Here is a 22,332-nt window from a genome sequence, read left to right on the forward strand (position 1 = left end):
AACGCAATAAAAGCCCTGGCAGGTGTATTATTCTCCCGAACTTAATCCCTGATGTCCTGTGACCCTCTGGGAAATCACCTACAAAACCAAGAAACGACACTTTTAAGGCTCCTGCTTAGAAGTTCCCCAGAAATTTCGCTTCAGTTGAATGCTGATTTTTACTCTTCTGTCCCATGTAAGATCAGCAGAATCAACCCACTGAGGAGGCAAGGTGAAGCTTCTGCCTTGAGCGGCAGGAGCCTTAGGTGTGGAACCTGCCTTTCCTCTTCCACCGGGGTCCAGTCTGACTCCCCCTCTCTCCTTATAAGAACCTGTATGAATCTGCCCCCCCCAACTTTTCCCACAGGCTCATATAAGATCAGTACAAACCGTTAAGCCGGTGAGCATTTAAGGTCCCCAATCCTAATCTGCGGGTTGCCATCTGACTGGATTTCACTTTGATTCTGATTTGATTTTAGGATGTATTTTAATTGATTGCCTGATTTTATGCTAATACAGTGGTACCTCTGGTTGCGAACAGGATCCGTTCTGGAGGCCCGTTCGCAACATGAAGAGAACGCAACCTGCAGCGGCACGTCTGCACACATGCAGGTTGCAATTTGCCGCTTTTGCGCATGCGTGTAATGTCATTTTGTGCTTCTGTGCATGTGTGAGTGGCGAAACCTGGAAGTAACCCTTTCTGGTACTTCCGGGTCACCACAGGCTGTATCTTGAAGGAACATAACATGAAGCGGACGTAACATGAGGTATGACTGTATGTTATATATTTGGTGTTAGCCACTGTGAGCCCAGTTTTGGCTGGGGAGGACGGGGTATAAATATTATTATTATTATTATTATTATTATTATTATTATTATTATTATTATTATTATTATTTTATTACTACTACTACTACTACTACTACTACTACTCCATTGCTCCCACCTACACTGCCAGTGGAGAAATGGCCCTGGCAGAGACACTGGTTTCCAGAGGGATGTTGTGAGATCTTGCCAAAACCTCACAATAGTGCATGAGATCTCTTGAGATCTGGATAGAAGCTGATGCTTTGCTGAAAATGCAGATAAGAGAGGAAATGCAGCATGCACCACACGTGTATATCAGGAAGAGGCTGAGTGGCTTCAGAGCAGGCTTCTGATAGCTTTGGGAGAATCAAAGTGACCAGCTGGATGTTTATATTTTTCTGCATATAAGAGAACATTTTTGATAATTTTTTTAGTCAAAAATTGGGGGGTGTCCTTTACAGAGATGGTGAATACACAGGGGTCCGGGCTTTGGCAACCCTAACTTTGGGTGACCTCTGCAAAAAAACTCAACAACTTTGGGCGACCTCCCCCCCCCAAAAAAAGTTCAAAATTGTTCTGTTTGATGTTTAAAATATTGATTTCTTAATTTTGGGTTCAAAAATATGTATGTATGTATGTATGAATGTATGTATGTATGTATGTATGTATTGAATTTATATACCACCCTATACCCGGGGGTCTCAGGTCGGTTCACAGAATAAAATCAAGATATAAAACCACAAAATGCATAATAAAAGTAAAAACAATAACCCAGTCTTCTAGGGCTTCTTCTAGTCCAGTCAAAGGTGATTATGGGGTGATGTGCTCATCCTCTTTTTCAGGGGTAAAATTTCTTTCCAGGTGGATTTTTCAAATTTGCTAAAATGTCTGTGGCTATACTTTCTGGATGAGATATTGACATAACTGGTGACTGAAGACTTGCTTTCCTCTTCTCTTCTCCTGCCCCCTCAGCAATGTATCACAGCTTCTACTGTATAGCCTACATATAGTAGGAGTATTTAAAATGAGAGTCGTGATAGCGTCCAATTTTTTGCTTTTCACAACATGCCAGCCCTATCTTATACATGGGGGCGCCTTATACATGGGAAAATACAGTATAAGGAATAAAGCGGTTTCTCGAGCAATCTGGTCTTGGGCTGTGTATATCCTTATATATGAGCAGTAACACCTTGAACCTGACTCAGTGGCAAATTGGCAGCCAGTGAGCAGCCTCCAAGTGAAGTGCTATATGATGGCAGTAGTAGTCACAAGCAAACTAACCACTATGTCTTGCACCAACTAAGCCCATTGCAGTAATCCAGCCTTGAGGTTGTCAGTGTATGGACAACTGCAGCATTAGCAGCAAACATCTTCCCAATGTAGAACGGGTTACTTGGTATTAAACTTTCTGGATTCTAGCAGGAAGATAAGGTTTATTGGACCAAGTTTATAGAAACCCAAGCCCCTTGACGCATGTTATTAAGCAAATTCTGTAGCCTGATAATGCCCCAGTAGAGACTGGGTTGTATGCTAATCTTATGTCAATTCAATTAACCTCATAGAGTTAAACTAAAATAATAAGAAGTAAATAAGATGAAACGGAGAAAACAGTTGGGATGACTTAGAAGCTATAAGATCTAAGAGTCCTGCATGCATGTCCCTCCCCCTGCCTCCGAATTTCAAATCTCAATGGATGCTGAAATTGGATTTCCTCCAAATCAAAGGGAAAACATAATCTTGCAAAGTCTTTACTTTCTAGTCCAGACGTGTGAGAAATTCCCAACGGACAAAACTTGCAAGTTTTAATTGGAAATCAACTAAGAAATTATAAAAGGCACCATTTAGCACTCATGGCTTCTCAAAGAACTGGAAATTTCCATGCAAATGTTATTTCTCAAATATGTTTATAGATCTCAAACAGCAATTACTCTCCTAGCAGTGTCTACTTCATATTAGTAATTCAGCTCTACATTAATCTTTGTTATTCATTTCTCTCATTTATATTCCCACTTTCCTCTAAGGAGCTGAAGGCAGCATACATGGTTCTCTTCCTCCTATTTTATCCTCAAAACAACCTTGTGAGGTAGATTAGGTTTAGAGACAGGGACTGGCCCAAGGTCACCCGTTGAGTTTCATGGCTGAGCAGTGATTTGAACCCTGGTCTCCCAGGTTCTAGTCCAAGCATTCTAACTGCAACACTATTCCATAGTGGGAAAGCAAGCATATTTACTACAATAGTCTTCATTGCCCCAAGGCTTTTTTCTGCACTGTACTTCATGTATATGTCACGCAAAAATGCAACATGATACGCTACTGCTTTCTAAATGGTATAGATGGCACAAATAAAATAACACTCACCACCACCACTTCAGATCTAAGGTTTGCTAGTAGAGTAAACTTCTGGTAGAAGCCATTTCTTAACATCTTTTTAAGACGGTGAACAACAGGAAATATCTCACTAAATAGAAAACTGCTTCTGAGCTGAATAAACATGTATGGGGTCATAAGGTAAAAGGTGAACAAACCCTGGACGATTAAATCCAGTCAAAGGTGATTGTGGGGTGCGGCGCTCATCTCGCTTTCAGGCTGAAGGAGCTGGTATTTGCCCACAGACAGCTTTGCTGGTCAGGTGGCCAGGATGACTAAACCGTTTCTGGTGCAATGGAACACCGTGATGGAAACCAGAGTGCATGGAAACGCCATTTACCTTCCTGCCACAGTGGTACCTATTTATCTACTTGCACTGATGTGCTTTTGAATTGCTAGGTTTGCAGAAGCCGGGACAGAGCAATGGGAGCTCACCCCGTTGTGGGGATTCAAACTGCCAACCTTCCGATCAGTAAGCTCAAGAGATTCAGTGGTTTAGGCCACAGCGACACCCGCATAGCACACATTGCAATACCTAATTGATTTTTACCTATTTTTTAATGTATCACACAGACACACTAATAGCATTGTATGGTTTGCAAAAATGCAAGAAATATTTCTTTGTGCTGATAAACCCATTCAGAGATGAAAGTCACATGCCCGCCCACACCAAATATAGAAATATCATTTTTTGCTGCGATCCAGTGTATGGTTAGAAGAGGGAATGAGACATTGCATCTACTCCCCTTCCATCTAGAGTGGGGTGCAGTTGGCTTCAATCTTCACAGACTTGCAAAGGATTGTACTGCAGGTGAGTGGAGGAATCCCCAAAGGAGCACCCTGCTTTCAAAGAAACACACTGCCTCCCCTCCTCCCCAATTGAATAATCTGCTCAGTAACCATGGAGCAGAGGATTCGATTCGGGGGGGGGGGTCTGCTTCAGGGGGTGGGGCATCAAGAAGGAAGGAGAGGCAGTCAATGGATAGGAAAGGTGAGATGGAAAATGTTATGTATTCAGTGGTCTGTGTTTGCTTGAGCCTGAATCTGGACTAAGGATTCTGAGCCCCTGTGTTCTGATTTGATACATGATATCCAATCACAGGGCATTTCAGGTTTTGTGCCTCTGCCATTAGTCCTTAAACTCTGAGTCATGATTTGCAGCTTGGAAGTTTGGACAGCCAATCACACTGGGAGTGGGAGTGGCCCAGGCCTTCAGAAATGTAAATAAGCAGTTGCTTTGCCCCTGTTGTCCAGTTCTGTTAGTTCAATAAAGGTTCTTGCTGTTATCACTGTGTCGTGCCTCATGGTAACCCACCTACACTTCAGAAAATCCACTTGCAAAGGAACACCCCACATCCAAAGACATCCACCACCACCACTCCCTGAAAGATGCACTCAGGCAGGGAGGTCATTGGACTCAGATACATTGGGGGGTGTTATAAATGTGTTATAACAATGTGACACCAGATGGCGCTGTAGAGTTCAGTCTTTCAGAAACGTGATTTCCCATTATGAGGTTTCCAACGCATTTTCCTGAAATGTTTTATATATATATCTAGATCCAGCCCTTCTCTTCTCCTTCCTCCTAAGCCTTTTCACAAAGTTTCCTTCTTTCTGCCCACTTGACTTTCTTCTTTCTGCCTACCTGGCTTCCTTCTTCCCACCCAAAGCCTGCCACTGTTTCCTGCCTGTCAGGGACTGGACTGAACAGGAGGAATGGGAAATGAGCCCTCAGTCTGATCGGCTCCTCTCAGAAGAGAAGGAGGAGTGGGACGTTTCACCCTCCCCGTCTCCAGCAGTTTCAGGAGCAGAGAGAGACAGGGATGATGTCCAGCTGAATGAGGAAATCCCGAATTATGAGATAGTGGAGGAGGGTGAGGAGGGGGGAATTAGAGAGGAGACAACAGGGAACTCCCTGGAGAGTATGGAAAACCCTCCCAGTTCAAGGGCTAGAAGGTCCGTCCGCATTCACAAACAGAGAATGCAGAGGGAGTGGAAATGTTCTGATGAATATATGGCAAAATATAGCTCAAAAAAAGATACACTAATATGCCTAGATTAAAATGTGAAGTACTGGACGGAATAAAAATTAGTAAGGCAAGATAATAAGAATATACAGATGATTTGAGAAGATTGTAGAATGCAAAGATTATTGTAAATTGTATAATGTGGAGGAAATCGAGTGGGGGCAGAGGGAAGTGGGAGGGAGGTGGAAAGAATAATATGATGGATTGAGGAAATGTAAATGTATGGGGGGATGGGGAAGAAATGGTGTTGGCTTTGGTACAATCTGTATTGTAATGTAATATGTGGAAACCAATAAAAAAGAAAAGGGGGAGAAAACCCAGAGAATGCAGAGGGATGTGACTCCTGTGACTTCCTGTAGGCTTCCAGGATGTTGTGGGAGATGGAAGAGGAGGGACTCAGAGTAGCCAACATCTCCTATGCATGGAGACATGGATCCTTTGTCTTGCAACCAGATGACTGAATAAAAAGCCATACAATACGAATTGTTTGTTCTTCTTGCCTCTGAGGCTATTGGGGGAGGAGAGGATGCCTGACTCTGCCTGACCACCATCACTTGACCAGTTCAGGTCACTCTAGATAGCCCAAGGCAATTCAGGGCTATCTACAGTTGACTCAGGGAAAGCCTGGGTTTCCCCAGAATTGGCCCAATTCATTTGGAGATTTGGTCAAATCAGGCACTCAGCCCTAGTGGGAACAAATGGTCCACTTGCCTGTGTGGTCAGCCATCCTCCCCCTTTTCAAAATGGGCTACTCACACCACATAACAACTCAATCTTTTGTGGGTTTGAATTTGATTAAAAAGAGGCAATGGGCAACTTCTCAGAAATTATAGCAGCAGCAGCAGCAGAAAAATGCCCACTTTGGTTCACTTTCCATTCTGAAGACGGAGATTTACACAGCTTTGAAATAAATAACATTTAAATCAGCTCGAAAATAAAAATAGCTGAGCAAAGATGCTCCTTTTATAGGCCAAATGCAACCGAGGGCATATAATTAATGATCTTGCTTCTGCTGGCACTTCACATTATTGCTTCCCATAGTGTGCTATTTATTTTGCCTCTAGAGACAAGATCAATTCATTTTGATCCACAAACATTTCAGATGGAGAAGGTTATTATAGAAGTTGAATATAATGGATAATTTCCTTTTGTATTTTGACTGGGGAAACCGTGTGGGTGGGTGTGCCAATAGACATCAGAAGTGAGGAACTGGATCCGGCCACCTCCACAGTCCCACCCACTTGTCAATCACCTGCTGCCATGATTCCAGGGGATTGACACTGGCCAACATGCAAAGGGGGTTGCTGCAAACACCAATTAGGTGATTGGTACTGGAATCATGATTGTCAGTTACAGGGAGAGCTTTTGAGGCCTCTGCAGAGGAGGAAATGCTTCATTTTTGGGAGCACTGTCCCCTCTGTAGAGATCAAATTTGTATTTGATCTCCCTACTCAACTAAAAAAAGAAAAAATGCATTTTTGTGTGTGTCTTTGGTTTTAAGTTCTCTTGTAGCATGCATGACAAAGATTTGCAAATCTTTGAGAGCCAGTGTGGTGTAGTGGTTAAGAGTGGTAGTCTCGTAATCTGGAGAACCGGGTTCGAGTCTCCACTCCTCCACATGCAGCTGCTGGGTGACCTTGGGCCAGTCACACTTCTTTGAAGTCTCTCAGCCCCACTCACCTCACAGAGTGTTTGTTGTGGGGGAGGAAGGGAAAGGAGAATGTTAGCTGCTTTGAGACTCCTTAAAGGGAGTGAAAGGCGGGATATCAAATCCAAACTCTTCTTCTTCTTCTTCTGCAAATACCGTATTGGCCTGAATATAAGCAGCACCTTTAAAATTGAAGGGAGGGGAGAGAGAAAAGACAATACCTGGGCTGCTCTCGGGGGGGGGGGGCGCACTGCTTTGCCAGTGGCCTTCCCTACTTCCCCTTCTTTCAGGCAGCTTAGCAGAAGCATGGGAGTGGCAAGCAGGCGGTGCATCATTGCCCCATGCTCCCAGGCTGCTTATGCCACTTTGTCGGCAGCGTAAGGTCATAAATATAAGCCACACTTTAACTTTTCATGGTCGGAATTTGGAAAAAAAAGTGTGGCTTATATTCGGGCCAATATAGTAAAACATAAAAAAGCCCATCATTCTTTAAATAGAGAACATATAAAGAGCCCTGCTGGATCAGGTGAAAGGCCAATCTAATCCAGCATCCTCAAAGTGGCTATATGTTCTCACACCACCTATATCTGATTTCATAAATAGTGTGTGGAAGCTCTTATACCATTACATAGTTTAGCTACTGGGTAGCCTTGGGTCTAGCGGTATCTGATGGAGGCTGGTGTACCTTCGTGCAAAGAGATAACAGGGTTCCCGTTTAGCATCCTGACGAGTATGTTATAAGAAGATAAGAAGAGCCTGCTGGATTAGGCCAATGGCCCGGGCACAAGAACAATCACCCCTCCTGCATTTTCCAGAAAGTGGTACCCAGAAACTTTGCTGCCTCTGACTGTGGAGTCACAGCATAGCCATCATGGCTAGAAGCCCACAGGTCCTCAGAACTCTTCTCACTAACAGGATTTTCCTCCCCATGCAATTCAGTCTTGTACAGGAAAGCCTAGCCGCTGGGCTCTTGCAATTACATTTTATTTGGTAAGGTGACAAATCTAATTGTAACAGCTACTCAGCTGGGCTTTATCCCAAGGTGACAATTACCAGACCAGGGCAGCACTTTATGTGCATTATTTTGCAAATGCAGTCCCCCGCTAATGCACTTGTGCGCACTAACAGGCTTCAATTTTACTAATGAAGAGGAACAAGAGAGAGATGCCTGCATCCTCACTCTTCTGCACAGTGCTGATATAGATCTTGGTAATATTGGTGAGATCTAATCATAGATCAAAGCTGGAAACGAAACCACATAATAAATTATGGAGGGAGCTGGGAATGTTTAGCATGGAGAAGACTGGGGTTTGTGTGTGATTTGATACCCTTCTTCAAATATCTGAAGGGATGTCACATGGAAGATGGAGCAGACCTGTTTTCTGCTGTTCCAGAGGGGAGGACCCAAACCAGTGAATTCATAGAAGTGTAGAAGGGAAAGGGAAAGGAACCCTGGACGGTTAAGTCCAGTCAAAGACAAAGGGGTTGTGGCACTCATCTCGCTTTCAGGCTGAGGGAGCTGATATTTTTCTATAGACAACTTTCTGGGTCATGTGGCCAGCATGACTAAACTGCTTCTGGCACAATGGGGCACCGTGACAGAAACCAGAGCGCATGGAAACACCATTTACCTTTCTACCACAGCAGTACCTATTTATCTATTTGCACTGGCTTGCTTTGGAACTGATAGGTAGGCAGGAGCTGGGACAGAGCAACGGGAGCTCATTCCATTGTGAGGATTCGAACAGCGATCTTCCGATCAGCAAGCCCAAGAGGCTCAATGGTTTAGACCACAGTGCCACCAGTTCCCTTAGAACCGTAGAGTTGGAAAGAGCAATGCAGGAATCTGAACACACAGCCCCCCACTCAATTTGAAATAATACCGGATGGACCCTGCTTAGCTTTGCAAATCTGCTAGCAGTTTTATTGCTGAAAAGAAAGGAGATTCCAGTTGAACACTGGGAAGAACTTCATGAAGGTAAGAGGTTTTTGACTGTGGACCAAATAAGAGTAGGCATGTAAGCAGCACTGTCACAGGGAGCTCATGGCTGCAGAAGCTCAAAATTTTTGAGCGTCTTGGAAGCCGAATGATTCTGAACCCGAATGCCAAAAACCTGAAAGTGAATGTTTCCATTTTCAAACATGCATTGGAAGTTGAATGGCTTCTGAACCGTGGCTCTCTATTTTCTCAATGGACTTTGCCAACCTCACATTGTGCCTTGGTTGCCGAACGTTTCAGAAGTCAAACGGTCTTCTGGAATGGATTATGTTCGACAACCGAGGTTCTACTGTATGCTGGGAAATAAACAGTTTAGATATTGCTGTAGGGCATGTGGCAAGCTTTAAAAGGGTATGTATGTTTAGTTACTCTCTGACATTGCTTATTACTTATTTATTAAACTTATTGGCAGTGTTTTTACCAAAATAACTTAAAGTGGCTTACAATATATAAATATTCATACATGAAGACCAGCCTTAAAAAAATGCAAATCTAAAAGACAATCCTGTTAATAAAAAGCAGGGTTAGAACATCTCATCCATCTGAGGAGGCTATAGATAATTAAAAGCCAAAGACCTAATGGAAAAATACATGTTTTTGCCTGGCATATAGAGAAACAGAATAAACTGCTATGTGAATGCAACCTTAGGGCTCTGCTGGATTCCACCCCTAATATATATCACTTGACATCATCTCAGGGGTTTCACCCTAGACACCTATGAAGACAAACAGCACCATAAGGAAGTTAGCACAGACAAGCCTGAATTTAACTCCACTCAAAATCTTCATGACCCTTTTCATAAAATTCCCCAGTATTTGTTTTAGAGTTCCCTGCTGCATTCAGGAGCCTACAGCCCCTCACTGCTGAAAAACAGCTCTCACTTTTAACATCCTTCCACTAGAATGTTCTTCAACATGTAACAAAAACACTTTTGGAAATGGGGATCAGGAAAAGAAAGGTAACTTCTCAGAAATGCTCACATCTTCTCACTTTGAGCACAACTTTGCCACCAACCTGCCAGAATATGCTGTCAATTGTATTCCCCAGAAAACCATCCCGTCCTTCTGATGACACCAGTTTTGGTCCAAGGATTGTCATGAATTCATCAAAATCAACTTGACCATCCCCTGGAAAGAAAGGCAGACAACAACAACAAGTTTTTATTAACAATACCACGCTAAGAGATTTTTTTTATTAATTTGTGACACAAATTTATAACACATCTTTCTGCAAATTGCAGCCAGGAGAGCTAAGATCCTACCCACACCATACTTAGAAGCATAGAATTGTAGAGTTGGAAGTGATCACAAAGGTCAACTCCCCCCCCCCCGAAATGAAGGAATCGTTTGCCCAACATGGGGCTCAAACCCACAACCCTGAGATTAAGAGTTTCATGCTCTATCAACTGAGCTTTCCCAGCTTGTTCTAAAGCAGATAGCTCCCCCACAAAGGCTTCTGGTAACTGTACTTGTTTTCAGAGTGTTGGGAATAGTAGCTCTATTGGGACAAACTGCTGTTTCCCAGGATATCTGGGGGAAAGTAATGGTGCAGATATGAACTAAGAACAGGGGGGAAGAATTAATAATAAATTGATGGCAGGAGAAACATGAGGTCTGTTGGTGGTTTGCTTCCCTAGTAGCTTCTTTGCATCTGTCACTAGGAGCCAAGGTCGTCACAGATATCAGCTACATGAGAACATCAGTAGATCCTGCTGGATCAGGCCAATGGCCGATCTAATCCAGCATCCTGTTTTCACAGTGGCCAACCACACGTCAGTGGGAAACCAGTAAGTTGGATTCCAACACAAGAAGACTCTCCCCTCCTGTGGCTTCCAGAAACTGGTATTCAGAAGCCCTGCTGCCTCCAGCTGTGGTAGTAGACCATTGATAGTCATCTCATCCATGTATTGATCTAATCTTCTTTTAAAGCCATCCAGGGTGGTGGCCATCATTGTCACTTGTGGAAGCAAGTTCTCCAGTTCACCTATGGCCACAGCTGAAGACATACCCAGATACTCTGGGCAGCTTCCAACACATATAAAAACATTAAACATTTTAAAAAACTTCCCTATACAGTTGTACCTAGGGTTAAGAACTTAATTCGTTCTGGAGGTCTATTCTTAACCTGAAACTGTTGTTAACCTGAGGGACCATTTTTAGCTAATGGGGCCTCCTGCTGCTGCCACGCCACCAGAGCACGATTTCTGTTCTCATCCTGAAGCAAAGTTCTTAACCCGAGGTACTATTTCTGGGTTAGTGGAGTCTGTAACCTGAAGCGTCTGTAACCCGAAGCGTCTGTAACCTGAGGTACCACTGTACAGGGCTGCTGTCAGGTGGCTGTAAGCAACTCCCACAGCTGGTTGCCAGGAACGTACAAAGACAAGGGAATGTTTCTTACCATCTGCTTTTTTTATTCAGTATTTACAGAGGGAGGCTTGGAACCCAGCCTCTTGGATAATGGTGTTGTCCTGAGTGACTCTCCACCCTCTCCTTTTTTCACTTCCTCATTCGTCATTGTCATCAACTCCCCTATGGGTGCTGTAGAGTCCTCTGTCTCCGAGCCCTTTGCTCTCCTACTTTCAAGGCTCGCCGGGTTCGGGGGGGGGGGGTCTGGAATGCTTTCTAAAGACACTGTGTCCTTCAGCTATTGCCCTACTGTGTTTCCTCTACCTCCTCCTCTCCCATTATTTCCCAGCTTTCCCCCTCATCTGCCTTGAGCTGTGACCTGCCTCAAACCCCTGTTGTAATTCTGAACTGTCTTCTCTTCTCTGGAAGGGTCAGGCTGGGGAGGCGGTCTCCACCATTCCTCCTCTGCTGCCAGCTGCCAGCTGCCTTCAACTTAGTGTATTTTTCATTGTATAAGACGCCCCCATGTATAAGACAACCCCTATTTTTTGGACCCAAAATTAAATAAATCAATATTTATTAAGTTGTTGAGCTTTTGGGGGGAAGAGCTCACCCTTGAGTTTCTCTTTGGGGGGAGGTTACCACCACCAATTGCTCACCTGCCCGTCTGCTTGCCGCTGCCAATCGCCCGACTGCCCAACCGCCCCCCTCTGCATTCACTGACAACCCCCTAATTTTTGCCTAATTTTTTAAAAGAAGAAACATCTTATACATGGAACGTCTTATACATGGAAAAATGTGGTATTTATCTCCTTGGCTAGGAGGTCACATACCCTTCAATATTTATCTGATAAAATAGGAATGTTCTAAGGAAAAGTGGAACATTCCGGGTTCAAATCAGAAACCAGGACGGTTTCTGTAAATCCAGGACTGTCCCTAAAAAATAGGGACACTTGGAGGGTTTGCTGAAGAAGGCCCACTATGTGAGAGGCCAACACTGGATCTCTACAGCTGCTGTTTCTTTAGAGGCCTGCCTTGGCCCCCAGTTTCAGAAGTGGAGTTAGCATATGGAATACCTAAGGGGGGGGGACTTGCAGATGCTTTTGCTCCATTCATCACACTCTCATCTATTTTGTTGCACCCGAAATTGAAATATATTGCAAGCTGCTCCAAGAATGTCAGTTTGTAGATACAGTAAATTAATGATAAATCATCATATAAAACCCAAACACAATATATACAAATTAAAAGCAGACAGCAGGTAAAGCTAATCAGGGGGAAAAAATCAATAAAGCAATGCAGCAATAAATCAACAGCCAGTTAAAAATGTATTTAAACTAAGATGTGGTGAAAACTCATCGGACTACAGTGGTATACCTCGGGTTATAGACACTTCAGGTTACAGACTCCGCTAACCCAGAAATAGTACCTCGGCCTAAGAACTTTGCTTCAGGATGAGAACAGAAATCATGCGGCAGCAGCGGGAGGCCCCATTAGCTAAAGTGGTACCTCGGGTTAAGAACAGTTTCAGGTTAAGAACGGACCTCTTAACCTGAGGTACCACTGTACTGGGATAGCTCACTTGGTAGAGCATGACACTCTACTCAGGGTCGTTGGTTTGAACCCCACATTGGGTGAAAGATTTCTGCATTAGTAGGCCCTTCCAACTCTACAATTCCATGATTCTATTATTCTAATCCAGTAAAAGGGCCACATCCACACCATATATTTAAAGCACTCTTGTACCACCACAGTGATCATAGCTTCCTCCAAACAATCCTGGGAACAGTAGATTCCCACCCCCCCCTAGTCCCCTCACAGAGCTACAATTCCCAGAGTGGTTTAAAAATTGTAGCTCTTAACAACCCATGGAAGAACACAGAGATAAAAAAATGGTGCTCCAAATAATGACAGAGGTTTGAGATGGAGGAACACTGAGGGGGAAACCACATAGGGTTGCCATATGTCTTATTTTTCCAGGACACGTCCTCTCTTTCATGGGTGGTCATAGTGATTTTTTGTTTGTCACCCTATTTTTTAGTTCCCATCATACATTTGTGGAAGGTAAATTAATAAAATCAACCAGCAATGCCAACTTTTGCCAATGCTTTCCCCCCACTCCCCCCTGTGTTGGTTCTGTGTGGTCAGCAACAGATCAAAATGCCATGAGGAGCAGCAGGGCATTAAGGAGTTTGGACCACACACAACCCATAAACCGTAAGCAATTTAATATGCCACAAAATCGTGTAACAGGCGGCAAAGGTTGCAAATGAGCTCTGCAGCTGTTTTCAGTGTTTCCAGCTATTACATAACATGCCGTTACGGGGGTTATTGTTGCTGAAGGAAAGCTAAATCACATTCTTGTCCAAACTAGGTTCCAACAGAAGGATACAATGTGTCACAGAGTAAAGTGTTGTGGAGTGGATAATATGTACATAATTGGGATAGTTCTAAAATCCAAAGAGGGCATCAGCTGAGGGTTACAACAACTTGGACCTGTAACTGAGGGCAGTAGTTTAAGCAAGTTTATGCAAGTAGTTAATGCAAGTTTATGACTGTTCCAGTGCAAGCTTCATTAGCCCTAGTTCTGTCTGTGTTGGTGAATCCTTTTCATTTTACCAGTAGTGAGGGAGAAAGAATTTCAACCTGTTAAAGAGGTCCTCTTTTTCACCTTATTGCATTATTAATATAAGGTTGGGTGATTCACTTTTGAAGACCCAGCAAAAAGAGATTTTTTAAAAATGATAAATAGGGCCACACACCTGCCTAGGAAAATGAAAGTAAATGAAGGGTAGACTCTTGGCTGCATCCCATAATAACTGTATCCCATAATAACCGTTACCCATTACTACATAGTTAGTCACTTTATGTAAGACCAGTGGCGTAGCGTGGGGGGTGCAGGGGGGGCCGGCCGCACCGGGGGCAACATCTGGGGATTAGGGTTAGGGGGCACAAATCCACGGGTTAGGGGGCGCAAATCCATGGGTTAGGGGGCGCAAATTACTTGCCTTGCCCTGGGTGCTGACAACCCATGCTACGCCACTGTGTAAGACAAGGGCTGAGGATTTTTTTTTGGCTGCAGCAACCAAATCTTTATCTGGCCTCCCCACCCCCCTACCCCATGGTCCAACTTGGACAGGTGTGTGGAACAAGCCACCTGTCAACTTGTCACAGGGTTGACAGCTAGGGTGGCACCACCCGTTTCCCTTCACTATTAGATTTGGTCATGCATGACACCATTTGCGCACCCACCAAATACCCCAGAAAAAGTGGGACATCCACATTTTTTTTCAAGCAAGATGGCAAGCAGCCATTTTGGGCGCTGTGCTCTCACATGCGATTGTGCCGTGCTCCCCCCCCCCTCCAAGCACTCTTTCAGGGTAAGATTGTGGTGAAGGTCATGTGACTTGCCCACTGCTAGGTTTACATATAAGCTAAACAAGCTATACTTTAGGGCCCCACTCTCTTGAGGTCTCCCAAAACATTTAAAGGGGGAAAAACTGGATGTACATTTCCAAAATATAAGATAAAAAACAAATAAAATAAAACCTACTGTTAGAGGTATCGGTTTGTTGTTCGAGAGCAATCAGGCAATATGCCTCAACAGTCTGTTTTAAAGCTTTTTTATTAGTGATAAAAACCTTTAGAATGCAGAGCGCCTCTATTCCGTGCCTTGCTCATTCACTGGCAGAATCTGAGAGTGGGCGGTCCTTAAACCTTCCCCAGCAGAGAAGTTTCTTGACGCCCAGTCTGCGCCTCTCCTCTCTGCGCAGAAGCCTACTGCTCAAGGCAGGCGTGGGTAACGGGGGACCTCCCTCCTCCCCGCTTTGCTCAGGCAAGGTGTCCTGGCACTGCCTTGCCTCCTCCGAGTCCTGCATCTCCTCTCCACTAGAGGCGTGGCTACCTTCCTCCGCTGAGGAAGTGCTGCTTCCCACGATCTTTGGGGGCTTTCTGTAATCCATCCGGCTTTTCTCTTCTCGCCCCTGAGCCGATGGCAGTTCCCTGACACCTACATACAGCAACAGTGTTTTGTGTTGTGTATGGACCTATTTCTACATGAAAAACAACAATCACAGACACAGTGGAAGGAGGACATTTCTAGGCCCTTCCAGGGAATGCAGAAATGTTGGTCACCCTTGTTCCAAAAGCTATGCCCTGCCTTTCAAGTATAATGCACAAAAACTAAACTCGGTTTTATTTGTGACCTGGTCTAGACAGGGAGGCAGCAAATCTGCAGAAGAGCAGAGCCTCCTATCTTCCAAAGCATCTCTTTCAGAAAGAGAGGAAGGACACCTTCCTCCCTTCTGCGCAGGGACATCAAGTCAGATTCTATCAGTCACACGACACTTTGGATTACCAGCAACTGTGTATCATGTAAAGTGACAACACAGTAAAAGACAATTTACACAGTGGCAGATCACTTGAAAATGCAATGATAAAAAGAGAATGTGAGAGATATGCCAAAAATAAAATTAAATGAATTAAGGTGGATGCCGACCCACTCCAAATCAATTTGCAGCCTGAACAATTACTTCCCGGTTCCTTATTTGTGCATTTGTTTTGGCTGGGGGGGTGGGCTTTATTGTTCAAAGGACCCCTTCCCACCCTCCATGCATGGGCTAGGGCACTGTTTCCCAAACTTGAGTCTCCAGCTGCTTTTGGACCACAATTCCCATCATCCCTGACCACTGGTCCTGCTAGCTAGGGATGATGGGAGTTGAAGTCCCAAAACAGCTGGAGACCCAAGTTTGGGAAATCCTGCCCTAGAGCAAGGAGTGGCCCAGTTTTTTTCTGCATCGTGGGAGATAAGGTCATCAACAGCTACTTGTTAATGATGGCTATGTTCTCCCTCCACTCTCAGAGGCGACATGCTTCTGAATATTAGTTGCTGAAAACTGCAAGAGAGGAACGTGCAGTTGCCTGCTAACACTTCAGAAGTTACATTGATTTTACATTTGTAGAATGTAAACACCCTTCTGAGTAACATCCTTCTTTTTTAGACTATAGAACAGATCCATATGTCTCTGTAATATTATGCAATATTATGCAAACATGAGGCACTATGGATTTTCACTTTAAATTCCTGGTGGACTCAGTGGCCAGCTTTATTCAGCTGCCTGTCTGCAACATCTGCTTCTCATAATTAATGATTAATCACATTAGAATACAAACTCAAAGTCATTATAAATTACGTTTCATGGAAGTGGTGTTTATTCTGTTTTGCCTTGAGAGGAGTATGAAGCTAATATCTCAATGAAACATTCAATAATCTTGGGTAAGCATATAGTCGTATACTGTTTATACATTTTTTGTTTAATGATGTTATACAGTATATGTTGAATTTTTTTTTACTTATTTAAGCAAGAACATATACTTATATAACATACAGAAAGAAATGAAGAAAAACAATATAATTGAATTAAAATCTCTCTCTCAATTTGGTTTGTTTCATTCACTATACCTTGAAAAAGGATTAGCATTGGCATTGAAGAGTAGTAAAATTTCTTTAGAGAGTAGTCTTATTTATAAATACCAGGCTATTGTTCTTTGGGTCTTACCATATTCCCACTTAAAACTGAAATGTAACTAAGAATTCCAAATATTTCACAGGAGGCATTTGAACAATATGAAACATCAGGAACAGCTTTCTGATGGTGAGAGTTGTTCAACAGTGGAATGAACTATCTCGAAAGGCGGTGGACTCTCAGTCACTAATATTTTCTAAACAGAGGTTGGATGGTGATCTGTCAGGGATTCTTTAATTGTGATTCTTGCATTGCAGAAGTTTGTTGTTGTATTCATTCATCTTTATTGGTTAATTTTCTTTTAAAGAACAATGGAACCACATGCAATCATAGTGAAAAAACTCTGCTATCCTTTTGTTGTGCATGTATAATTTTGTATTTTTTTATTATTTTATGTTTGGACGAACATGTACAACAGCATTGCAGAAGTTTGAACTAGATGATCCTTGGGCTCCCCAATGCTGCAATTCTATGATTCTATGAATTAATTTCAGAAAACTTTTTATTTTTACTATCAATGCCTGGTGTTTCTATAGCATAAGGCAGTTAGCAGCAATCAGTTACAGGTAGGTAGCCGTGTTGGTCTGCCATAGTCGAAACAAAATAAAAAAATAAAAAAATTCCTTCCAGTTGCACCTTAGAGACCAACTAAGTTTGTTATTGGTATGAGCTTTTGTGTGCATGCACACGAAAGCTCATACCAATAACTATCTTAGTTGGTCTCTAAGATGCTACTGGAAGCAGCAATCAGTTTCTCTTGGTGCTCTGTTTTGTTTGGTATGGTTTTATATACAGTGGTACCTCAGGTTACATACACTTCAGGTTACATACGCTTCAGGTTACAGACTCCACTAACCCAGAAATAGTACCTCGGGTTTGCTTTGCTTCAGGATGAGGACAGAAATTATGCTCCGGCAGTGTGGCGGCACCAGGAGGCCCCATTAGCTAAAGTGGTGCTTCAGGTTAAGAACAGTTTCAGGTTAAGAACGGACCCCTGGAACGAATTAGGTACTTAACCCGAAGTACCACTGTATTTGGAAAATGTTTATTTTTGAATACTGGTCATTGTCCATACCAAAGAGATGGGTGGATGCATGGACTGAATGACTTGTGCTCCAGATATCTGAAGGAGCAGCTCCACCCACACAGAGCTGTTCAGATGTAAAGATCTGCAAGGGAGACCCTGTTAGCAGCACCACTGCCCTGTGATGTGCAAGGGGCAATTTTGATTGAGATGACATTGCCTGTGATGGCTTCCAGTTTGCTGAATGCTGCCTTCTTCAAGGTTACCCATCTCAAGACATTGCAAGCCTCCAGTTGCTGGGTCAGCTACTATGCCTTTTTGCTCAGGCCTTTGATGGTGGAAATTGAAAGGAAGATTTTAAAAAATGACCCTCCCCTCGGCAGATCTATTCTGTCTGATGGTTGTTCATTTTTGAATTTTAATTTGTTATGTTGATTCTGTATGTGCCCCATCCCAGGACTGCATGGAAAAGGGCAGGTAATAAACACGTTAAAGAAAGAAAACCTTGCAAACCTTCCTGGGAAACAGATGGCTGAAGGATGACATATATCAATGAACAAGTGTATCTGAAGAAGTGTGCATGCACACGAAAGCTCATACCAAGAACTGACTTAAAAGGTAAAAGGTAAAGGTACCCCTGCCCGTACGGGCCAGTCTTGACAGACTCTGGGGTTGTGCGCCCATCTCACTCAAGAGGCCAGGGGCCAGCGCTGTCCGGAGACACTTCCGGGTCACGTGGCCAGCGTGACATCGCTGCTCTGGCGAGCCAGAGCCGCACACGGAAACGCCGTTTACCTTCCCGCTGGTAAGCGGTCCCTATTTATCTACTTGCACCCGGAGGTGCTTTTGAACTGCTAGGTTGGCAGGCGCTGGGACCGAGCAGCGGGAGCGCACCCCGCCGCAGGGATTCGAACCGCCGACCTTTCGATCGGCAAGTCCTAGGCGCTGAGGCTTTAACCCACAGCGCCACCTGCGTCCCAAAAGAACTGACTTAGTTGGTCTTTAAGGTGCTACTGGAAGGAATTTTTTTGTTTTGACAAGTGAAACCAGCACCTTGATTTGAGCCTGGACATGGTGGAATAGTCAGTACAGTTAATATAAAATTAGTCCCAGTCATCTAACCCAACCTGAAGGAGAGCTCATATATCATACTGCAGAACCAAAGGGAGATGAAAGGCAATTCTGTTATGAAACTTCCAATTCCATTACAAAACCTAAAGCACCATAGCTAAGCAGATGTATGAACCTACCAAGCAACACCTGAGGCCAGTGGAAACTGTTTGTCAAAAACCAATGAGTTGTACTTGGAAATGAGCACAGAGTAATCAGCATGGATTGGTACGTTTGTCACCTACAGCATGCATCGAAACATCTGCACCCCCGTTAGCTTGTCCTGTTTGCCGAATGGATGGACGCAAATGTTTCGCAATAGAAAATAGCTGCCTTGGTCTGAATTCCTGCTCCTGCTCCTGCCCCCTGCCCACTCCAGTTCAGTGGGAAATAAATGCACCAATATATTGTGACACTCATAATCAAAAGATCCTATAATTACCACTATTTAACAAAATTTAGGTTGAAAAAATGTCTGCAACCAAATGCTCCCCTCCATGAATGTTATTCCTACTCAAGAGGTGACCTATTGAAATTAATGGACAAGACTAACTTAGGTCCAATTATTCCAGTGGATCTCCTCAGAGTGCAATTTATTATAACTCATTCCATTCCTCCTTCACCAGCCTAGCTCCCATGATAGACTGACACCTCCACAGCTACATAGACTAAGCAAGAAAATGAAAGAAGTGAAATATCTGGTCAGAGATTTCTCAGCCAGTGAAGGCTGGTTCTTAAAGGCAAATGGGGAGCTGTCCCACCAACATCAGTCATCTTTCTTCCAAGCCCACCTGCCTGCCTTCTTACTTATAACCCATCTGGGAGTGGTCCTGGCTGTCTACTCCGTCCTCTTTAGTCTCAGTGCTGCCCCTGGTAGAACTCAACAGGGAGGAGGATGGGGAAAAAAACCAGAATGATTTGGCTCTGCCCATCATTGGTTCTCTCCACCTGTCACTGGCTCTTGTTCCACCTATTGTTGGCCTCTCTGTCTTCTGCCCAACCACCATCCACCACTGCTCTCAGCATTTTTCTCTCCTTTGCTTCTACATACTCTTGATATTAGGGGAGTATTCCATTGTATGCAATGGACTGCTAAATTTTGTGCAGATGGAGGTTATGTCCTTTGTGAACATTTATGCAGCTTCATATACTGAACACGGCATATGCAGAGAGAAACTAGAGGACAAACATACTATGTAGAAAGGACACCAGATTAAGTCAATTGGAACCAATAGTTTAATCCTAGATATGAAGAGTTTCATTATAAGCATGATAAAAGTTTGAGCAGCTTCAGGCATTGTTTCTAGAAGTTTGAACAGACATAAGCATCATGGAGAAAATTATGTTATGCTAATTCTCATCTCACTTCACTCATGGATTTCCTAAGCTTGGTGGTTTCCCCAAAGCCAGTTGCTTCCCTTGCTATCCACCCCACAATTCCTTCAATACCCTCTCCACAAATGATGGAGAACCTAGATCAAGCCAGACCTTTGGTCCATCTAGCTCTTCATGGTTTCAAACAATGGTCTTTCTGATCTGCACCAGAAGATGGTACTTGGGACTTTCTGCATGGAAATGATGTGAAGAATGCAAAGGAACTACAGTCCTCCCTCCCCATGATGACCTAAAACCATGATGAAAGCAAAGAGGACTCACCATCCATGTCAAGGCGCTGCATGATAATTGCCAGTTCCACCTCGCTAGGCATGTATCCCAAGGAGCGCATCGCCATCCCCAGCTCTTGTTTGGAAATGAAGCCATTGCCATCGCGGTCCAGTACTCGGAAAGCTTCGCGGATTTCTGCAACGAAGGGAGAGAAATATTGTGCACTGAATTCCTTTAGAATTACTTTCGGACTCAAAAATAAGGCAAGGGGGTTCCCAGGGGTGAAGATCAGAAGAAGGGGTCCTCTTTGTTGGTCCACTTCCCTCAGAAGTTCCAGTGGTGTTGGCCAAGAAGACAGCATTTCCTGTGGCAGTCCCTAAGTTCTGAAATAACCTTCCCACAAAGGTGTTCTTGATTTCTTTACTACAGTGGTACCTCGGGTTAAGTACTTAATTCATTCCGGAGGTCCGTTCTTAACCTGAAACTGCTGTTAACCTGAAGCACCACTTTAGCTAATGGGGCCTCCTGCCACCGCTGTGCCGCCAGAGCACGATTTCTGTTCTCATCCTGAAGCAAAGTTCTTAACCTGAAGCACTATTTCTGGGTTAGCGGAGTCTGTAACCTGAAGCGTATGTAACCCAAGGTACCACTGTATACAACTTTTGGCAAATGCTCAAGACACACCTCTTTGACACCTGAGATGTGTGGTTTCAGCAACCACCCAATTCCTGTGACTGTACTCTGTTTTAACTCTGTTTAATTCTTGTTGTGATGAGGGGTGGGTAATAATAATTATAATAATACTTTCAAGCCAGTAGCTGGTTGCAAATAGTGAACACCAGCAGCCTTCAGGGAGCCAAATGAAGGAAGTTTTTTTCTAAATGATGAGAGAGTGGGTTGATTGTCCCTGATGATTGGCCATGCTGACTGACAGTGATTGTAGCTGTAGCCCAAAGCATCCAGAGAGCACCAGATTGGGAAATGCTTAAAAGTTGTTCATAACAACAACAGAAACTCATCTCAATTGCTTGCTACAGATCAGGAAGTCCAAGAGGACGGCAGCATGTTTGGTAAGCAGAGTCAATCTGGAAGTTAACCATGTGCTCAAGGCCATAGAAGGAGGAGGTACACTAAACACATAAGTTGTCAAAATAAATCCCCCATCTTTGATATATAAGACTAATAAAACAGATTGCTTCGCAGTCTCTTCTCTCTCTCTCTAGGAAAGGAGATTGGCAACTCTGTGGCAGAACACGCAGATGCAATGGAACAATGAGATGCAATTCAACAGAGCCATATTTCCCGTGGGAGTCAAACCCATACGCTCCCTTGGTTAAGTTCTTAGCTCGGAACAGTGGCACTCTTCCATCTCTTGAGTGAGTCCTCGAGATCAAGATGAAAAAGGTTTCACTGGGTGAGAGAGACCAAACATGTTTAAAGCAAGCTTTCAGTTCCAAGAACTTGAAGGTGAATATAGTACAGCAGGTTGGGTTCAAGGCCTGCTCCCCAATTGTCCAAATATTATTGGCTTGAAAACACAGATGTGTTCAATGGCTTAATTGTGTATGAATGAACCAAAACACCCTCCCACATTTCCCCCCATTTTTTTTATTACTTATATTTGTTCAGTTCCTCATTAAACAAGTTCTGAAGGCATCATACAAAAAGGAAACTTATCGCCATAATACTCACCCACCCCAGATCCACAAAGAAAGTTAAAAACCCAACCCTGCATAAAACTCAAATACAAAATAACCAACAGAATAAAGCATAATACTAGTCAAAGGCCTTAAATGACAATTTTAGGTTATATTTTAGTGATTAAGATTTAACATATATTTTAACTGCTGCTATATCTGTATTGTCCCTGTAATACCCAATTGCAAATTAAAATA

The 22,332-nt window shown here is 43.5% G+C and overlaps 1 protein-coding gene across 4 annotated transcripts in view; it reads right to left on the bottom strand.

Moving 5' to 3' along the window:
- The window catches only part of CALN1 (calneuron 1), a 136,438-nt gene that overhangs the window by 19,256 nt on the left and 94,850 nt on the right, over positions 1-22,332 (bottom strand). For all 4 annotated transcript variants that reach the window (XR_014558357.1, XM_083714843.1, XM_083714844.1 and 1 more), the window contains 2 exons: positions 20,489-20,632; positions 9,843-9,955 (listed from right to left, as the gene is read on the bottom strand). Coding sequence is in view for 3 of the 4 variants with exons in the window: in XM_083714843.1 (XP_083570969.1) it covers positions 9,843-9,955; positions 20,489-20,632 (257 nt within the window). In the remaining variant the exon portion in view is untranslated. The remainder of the gene's footprint in view (positions 1-9,842; positions 9,956-20,488; positions 20,633-22,332) is intronic.

Source organism: Podarcis gaigeae (genome assembly GCF_964106915.1).
Source record: "Podarcis gaigeae genome assembly, chromosome: 15".
Classification (NCBI taxonomy): Eukaryota; Metazoa; Chordata; class Lepidosauria; order Squamata; family Lacertidae; genus Podarcis; species Podarcis gaigeae.